General features: G+C 35.4%; 1 protein-coding gene across 1 annotated transcript in view; it reads left to right on the top strand.

Annotated features, from left to right (window-relative positions):
- The first annotated feature begins 329 nt into the window (after window positions 1–329).
- LOC116169856 (neural cell adhesion molecule 2-like) overlaps window positions 330–8,005 on the top strand; it is a 34,683-nt gene continuing 27,007 nt past the window's right edge. Inside the window, exons 1-2 of the mRNA XM_031486036.1 lie at window positions 330–482; window positions 7,656–7,793. Of these exons, the coding sequence (XP_031341896.1) occupies window positions 365–482; window positions 7,656–7,793 (256 nt within the window). The 5' untranslated portion in view covers window positions 330–364. The remainder of the gene's footprint in view (window positions 483–7,655; window positions 7,794–8,005) is intronic.

Here is an 8,005-nt window from a genome sequence, read left to right as displayed (position 1 = left end):
TATAAAACTCATTACACGCTCCCTTTATGACAGGGAAGTCATTGTCTAAACGTGATAGAAAAGAGCACTAGGTGATCCCAGATCCAAAGAACACTCCACAAAAGGTAGCGGTCGGATGAAATGTTCGCAATTGCTCTTTTCCCTTTTATAGAGTACCCTATAACCAATACTTGCGGAAGATTTACAAAGGTACCTATTATTGTTCTCTTTGTCGTGGATTAAGTATGACACGACTATTCCTTTCTTACGAATTGGAATATTGAGATGTTCACATTCATTACACTGTCACCGCCAGGGAATGTGCAAACCAAACCAGAGCATAAAAATTTTAATATAATTTTTAATTACAGTTCCAATTACGTTTATGGATACGCCACCCGAACAAATCGGCGAAGAGAACTTGGACGTAACGTTGCGTTGCGAGGTGAAAGGAGGAGATAAAACGGTATTAATTTGGACTAGCGAAGGAAAAGAATTGCAACGTAAGTAGATTAGTTTTAATTAAATAGAGAATTGATCACGAAATCCTCATTTGCGTAATTTCGAAATTAGAAAGCTACATAACAACCAATAAAAAGCTAATGTCAAAAACTTGATAAAACTGTCACGTCGGGTCCAAAGGGGAACATCCTGCTAAACGCTCTTGTAGGCATTGTTGTAATACCATTCCATCGATTTTTAATAATGCATACGTACGTGATGAAAATAAAATCAAACTTTTGTAGCGTATTGTTCGCGTTTTCAAATCGAATCACGCTAACTAGGGAGCCGATGTAATTATATTTTCAGCATAGGAACGTAACCCTTATGTGCGCGCATACTTAATTGAATCCCAATGGAACGTCCCTTGAAGAAAAAAACAAAGGGCGTCGTTCGAATTGAAATTTACTAATTTAGTACCTTTTCGAAGTCAAGATGGAAGCAGCCCAACTTTCTTACATTTACATAATACATACGTAGCCAACCTATTTCATATCGAACCTCATAAAATCGCTATGAGACAAGTTTTGTATCAAATTTAGCACCACTCGCATGGACTTCCATCGATTATTTGTCTACCAACAGAATTGCCGAATTCAATTTTTCCTCTCACGGCGTGCTTCAGCGAGATTTCGCAATCTGATTAATTTCGTTTCAGGTCTACTGCACCTTTTACATATTTCAGACAATTAGTCTTGTAAACCCGGCAACGTTTGTCGTTGTCCATATTTAAACTGTAACCAACCCTTTTGCTTCTACAAACACGATTAGTTTGCGACATTTGTAGATTACGAATTATAAGATTCGTTTGCCTGATGGGTGTAATTTATTCGATTACGCTGCAAAATCTCAATTTTATGAATATTCCACGATAACACTGAGATTGATGTGGAGCTGGAACTTTGCCGCTTTACGATGTATATATTTTATTAACGCAATAAAATATTTCATCATATCTGGGATTTTCTTCTATTTCCCTTATAAAGGACCACTTTTTATGAAACTCCACTTTACGAGTTTGGAGAAATTCAAATACTATTGGATGGAAAATATTGCTCATTCCCGCTTGGATTTGAAAATAGTTGCATTCGGGCACAAACCACACAAGTCTAATTAGCAGAACAGCGATTCCAAGTGGCGAATGCGGAAACTCAAACCGTCTTGGGAGCATGACACTAGAAAACTTTAGCTGCCAACTAATTGAACTTGCCCTACACAGAAACAAGTATGTAAGGTGCAATGTTTGTTATCATAGGGAACTATTCTATTAATGCTACATTGTGGAGAGAGCAAGAGATGTTGAAAACACAAACCATTTTGAATCCTACTTGAATGTCCGTTGCCAATGTGGTCCGGTCCCTGAAATTTGTATACAGGTTCCTCTCATAACGCGACGACCCACATTAAATCCGGCCCTGACGACTGAGCCAGAAATCTGAACAAATCTTCCTTATTGCCAATGTCCTGTAAATCGGCCAGTCTATTGGAAATGTCGTCTTTTACCGCGAGTGTGGTTCTTCGGGCTATCGGGAAGATACCTATCCCACACGACATCAATGCCCTGGATATTATTAGTGAATTCTTTACGAACAATCAGGTCCAACAGGCGCTCTGCATAGTCTTTGAAAGTGTAAGCTAGGACTAGGTACAAAAAAATTGATCACAATGCTCCATATGTTTTTTTGGGGCGAGTTAAATTTTACAAAAAACGAAGGGGTAGGCAACTCGAACTTAATGGGCTCAAATTATAACCCGGAGTACCATAAGAAGTTTATGTGATTTAATTACTTACATTCCTAGCTAATTATGCTAATTATTCAGTTTGGAGCTAAAATACTGAAAAAATCAAAAAAATATCGAAATGGGCTAGTTAACGCCTAAGTATGTAGGCAACTCCTACTCGTATGAGCTCGCCTGTGCCCCTGTAGTAGAGTAATAGTAGTAGAATCGAAAAAAATTAGTCCAGTCTTTAGCAATCATTTGCGTAAGCAGCCTCACCCTTAAACGGGGATTTAAGGGCAAACGAGCGTTGCACCACGTCGGAAGGGTCAAAAATCATATTTGCCAATTTATACCTTTACTCAATAGTGCCAACTTTATCTCATTTTAGGACCTAAGCACCCAGACTACCAGTGGCTTTTTGGCCGGACGCTTTATCGGAAAAGTCCCTGGATGATCCTTAAATAAAATAAATAATCCCCACTCTAGAATTTTATCGAGGGCATTCTCCTTCTGGGACTCCAAGGAAAGAAGTACATTTCGGACCTTAAGAGCGGCTTATAAGGAGATTTGATAAGAAACTTGAAGCGTATTTCTTGGGAACGTAGTGGGGAATCGAAGGAAAGATGAGGGGATACTCAAAAAAATTGTTAAAGAAGCTTGAGAAGGGATTATTAGGAAATTCAATTAAGAAAGGTGAGGTGGAGGGGGGTCATGAAGTAAACTTCAATATTTATTGGGAACTCACGTTGAAGGAAATTTTGACAAACACTTTTGAGTAACTTAGAAGCTTTAGAAGGAGCAGGGGGGAAATTGGAAAAAAAGCCAAATTTAACAGGAAATTGTGAACGCAGAAATTAATGAAAAATGAAATTTCCGCACCTGGAGAAAAACCTTAGGAAGAAGTTGATTGGGGCCCGAGTGGAATTTTTGGGGCATAACAGAATCATTTGGGGGGAACCATAAGTTGAACGTGGAAATTCCTGGTACAACGAAAAACTAATTAGATTTCTAATTATTCCGACACACACACTCCATAGGAAAAATACTTCAGTTTATTATGTATATTTAAATTTTCTGATTCAGCATGATGCCTGGAATAACAGTGTGAAACCCAGAATCGCCAAATATCGTTTCCGATTCTCGGTCATGTTTTCTGAACGAAAATGATTCGGATTTCGGTTTTGAAAAAACGAACGATTCCGGTTTGTACTTTTTATTCGGTCCGATTCGGATCCATGCTTGTAGGTGACTTGGTCGAAGCGAGATTTTTGCCGAAGTAACGCTTAAAATTTCATATCACACATTCGCGAAGGTTTAGATGAGTTCATACTCGCTTGGTTATTAACGCGCCTCGTATATTTGTTATGTATTGTACGCCTAATATTATTACAATTATATCTAACAATAAAATGTAATCTCGACGGTTTGAGTTCGAGAACAACAATTAAACGCGTCAATTGTGTAAAACAATAGAACAAACGGGTAGAATTTTGTCTCGCTTTGACGTATTCTCATTAGGGAGAGCGATATCTGATCAAAAATTAACGTTAAACTGCCATGAGAGACTTCCTCTTTTGTTAAAGGTAAATCGAAAAGTTGTCATTTTAAAAACGTGATTACGCCGAAAATCCGCCGTAATTGCAAAATATCCGGGAAGATAACATTTTATATTTATAGAGACGCTCTCGTTTGGAAACTCGCTTAATAAAACTTTGGGGAAAATTTTCGAATTGAGTGTTTATGCAAGACGATAAATTAAAATTTCTTTACATTATTAATGGTTCGTTTCATTCTTCTTTTTTTTGAAAATACAATTTTACATAAATTGTTTATGGTGTGCTTACGTATTGTGTCTACAAGAGATTCAACTACCTTCAAGGCTTGTTTTAATTTTAAATTATTCCTAAAATGAGCTTAAAATTCCAGAAATGAATTTGTTTTGTAAATTGGTGTCAATGGTTGAAGAATGTCTAAAGCTAACGGTTCTAAAAGGATCATAAAACTATTTTAAAATCGTAAATTTTCAAAAAATTCTACTAGAATTTTGAATAAATTTAAAAAAAGCTTCTATTACCTAATTACCTTCATAGTGGTATATACTGCCGTATACAAAAACCTAAGCCTCCTCTCGAGACAGTCTGTAACATCTTCTGAAACAAATAACTCTAAAGAATTACGAGAATTTGTTGAGGCTATAAGACAGTGTTCTAAAAGAGAGGGTTTTGAGTATGTGATGGAAGCTCCTTAAAAGAAAGCACAGAACGGGTTGCAGTAGACCCAGTTATACATGTAACTTTTTCTTCAATCTTAAGTCGCAAGAGCCGCTGGAATAGAGATACGTGTGAGAAATTTAAGGCCACTCTTTTCATCGAACTAATTTTGGGAGTTAATGCAGGAAAGGGAAGGCCTTATTAGAATTTAAAATTTCAATGGGGAAGAATTGACCACTTTCTTTAAATTGTTTATGAATGGCTCTCATTCCTAAAATGTCAAGTCTGGGTTGTTTATTGCAAAAGTGAAGGTTCTTTATGTTTTCTATCGAAAAGGAGTGGGCGGAATTTAACGTAGATTAAATTTTGAATAACGCGCGTTCGATAGGAACATATGAAACTAAAACCACTCGACTACGATTCGTGGTTTGAACAGTGCACGCGTTTCATTATGGCGTTCATATAATAATTAATAACTATGAATAGATTTCAAAACCTTAAAAGTACCCTAATAGAATAAGGGCTGCGTGAGCTTTGCCATCAAATCCTCACAATTAACTTTACGAGATGCGTCAAGAACTCTAAACACAATTCCAAACTTCTTTGTATGCTAAGCCCACAGTAATAATTTAACGTTAAAATCCGGACCACCAAATCAAATCTAAAGCTTACTTAAGTTGACATTATGAGTCTTTCATTGCGTTATTATTGTTTTTTTATTATACCTGAATCACAATCTCCGTTTTAAACACTCAAATGCGTGCGAAAAAGGGCCTTTAAAACACACGTGCTTTAAAGTTGCTAAGTAACGATACTTCAAGCATGACTTTTGAAACTGTTATCTGGGTGAAATAAAAAATCTTCCTAAGTCGCTTTCTGTAAATGCAGAACATTTCTTTGGCTTGTACCTATCCTTTGGTTGAAGCTTTTACAAACGCGCGTAATTTAGGGTATGCTTCCAAATCTGGTCAACTTTTTAGTCCCAGCAATAAGTGAAGTTTTGAATGAATGCACCAAAAGATCAAAGATTTAAATACCTTTGACATTTCCTTCATATATGCTAGCATTATCGATGCATTTAAGACTTAATTCGTAAGTAACTTCCTATTCATCTATGGAAACAACTTTTCATATGCTTGATAATAGGCTTTACTGGATTGAGATTTTACACCTACCAACGTTTGTTTAGATTTTACAACAAGCGATTTAATGGACGGTGTATTATCTTTTTCAACGGAAATCGTTTTATTCACAAAGACGACGATTTTTATAAGCAAACGTCAAGTGACATTTCCATGGCAATCGTGAAATTACGAACACCCAGCCCACTTAATTAGACATGTATTCGAGTATAACGTCAATATGATTTCATTGAATTTCCTATTTTTAAATTATACTGCAGGTATAATAAAAAATACTATAAGATACACGTGTATAATTGGTCTTTAAAGCACTTGCAACGTTAAAGGCACTCCGCTTTGCGTCGTGCCCTTAAACTCGTTGCGCGTGCTTTAAAGACTTGATTATACACTTGTATCTTAATATACTATTATTTAATAAAGGGCTTTCTTTCTAGTGTCGACATTATTTACGCTCCTTCCGATAAACGAAGTAATTTTCAATTGCAGCGAAGTGCAATTTTCAAAACACCGATTTGCAATACAATCATTTTAAACTCCTGTATAGTTTTCTCTTTGCCTTGGGCTCTTTAGTCTTACGTTGTAGTTTGCACGCCTTTACTTTGCAACTGTAAATCATGTGACTATGTACATTCTTATGGCAGTAGCACAAAATTTCTATTTTAATGCGTTAGGAAAGGCACATGTAATTTCAATTAACAGAAAAGACTGTACTTATGTGCAGATTTCAACAATAATTGCTATCATAACCATGAATTCATTTTCTTCATGTGCATAACGGGTTACGCTCTTTCCTGTTTTTCATAGCTCATATTTAGAGTTCAAGTCTAAAATGATTCTAAACGACTCTTTGTTGTCTTAGTTTACTGGGAGATCTTTCTTTATAAACTTTGCTGGCTAATAAACAATTTTTCTGGCATTCGCTCAGTAAAGAAGTCATATCAATTAAATCATTTTCTTCTAAATTCAATTTTTCTAACAAACTTAACTAAGTAACCAACAACCTTGCCAACAATCAATAACCGAAATGTAAATGCCGATAAACCAAACTAATAACAGATGTTATTTAGTTAATTTTAATGTTTTCCCATTATGACTTTTCATGGCTTATTATTATTAAAATTGATTAATTTAGGTTCACGCATTGGCTTCAATCGAGCTTTAATTTAAATGGAAAATTCATTATTTTATCTTTTAAAATGAGTTATGAAAAACATGAAAGAATTTTTGTTTTGTTTGTTTGGGGTAAATATTTTATAATTTGAATTGGTGTTTATAATTTTTAACGGCCTGCTAATTACTGAAAGGATTTGAAAATTGAAAAACATTAAATTATCAGAAAATGTGGAATTACAAAGTGAAAGGTAAACACGGACTTGCTTACGAAATCAAATCCAACATTTCATGCAATTAAAAACAATCTAGTTACCTTTGATTGAAATTTTGAAAATATACGAGAGTTAAGTAGCCGTTCCCATAAGAATCGCGGGACCAGCACCGCCTTTCCCAGGAAACAAGAAGCAAGATCAGGAAATTGTAATTTCATATTCATGTAAAACAACTTAGAAATTATTCCTTGTCATTAGCTTTTGCAATAAAGTCGATATCTTGTATTTTTGGCTTTTTTTTAAAAACGAGAATTGTTTCGCCAAATCTATAAAAAATCTGAGTTACGGCCTTTTAAGTTTTATGATAATTTCGATATTCACTTTTTCTGGACATCTGCTTTTTGAAAAAATGACAAATTGCGGATAAACCACTCATTTTAGATTCTACCCACACATTCATGGGTAGGTACCTATAACAACTCAAAATGAAGTATAATTCCGGCTTAAATTCTGCAATTATTTTGATTTATAGATCAGAATTGGACTTGCATACGAGTTGGTCGGACAGTTTCAAACAAAGGTTGCTTCTGTATAGAATTAAATGAGAAAAACTGTGGAATGAAAAGTCAAACAATATTACCAGTAATATACCAAACAATGCCATTATACGAACGCGGACGTATACATACATTGTCTGATTGTTTCATGAACTTCTGGCTTTAGCGATAAAAAGTAATTAAACAAGCAAACGAGTAACGTTTTTCCAATGTTTTCAGCACCAAAATACCAACAGATGGGCGATGGACTATTGATAAGGAACGTAACGAGAGCGGACAGCAAAACGTACACGTGTCGAGCGATGCAAAGGACAACCGGAAACATAAGGGATCAAAATATTATTCTGAAGGTTGAACGTAAGTACCCGTCTAAATGGTTTAGTTGAGCATGATACAGACGAATTAAGATATTTATCATACACTCACGCGGAATTAATTAAATTCGAGATATATTCTACAAGGAACTTTAATTGCGCGATTGTAATTACAGGCGTGTAAAGATGAATTACAAACAGGGGCAGATGCGTGTGATGTCATTCATCAGAACACTGATGGATTTTAAGAGTGAA

Source organism: Photinus pyralis, unplaced genomic scaffold (assembly GCF_008802855.1).
Source record: "Photinus pyralis isolate 1611_PpyrPB1 unplaced genomic scaffold, Ppyr1.3 Ppyr1.4_LG4, whole genome shotgun sequence".
NCBI classification, from domain to species: Eukaryota; Metazoa; Arthropoda; class Insecta; order Coleoptera; family Lampyridae; genus Photinus; species Photinus pyralis.
The sequence above is the reverse complement of the archived record's forward strand: the minus strand, read 5'-3'. Positions and strand labels throughout refer to the sequence as shown.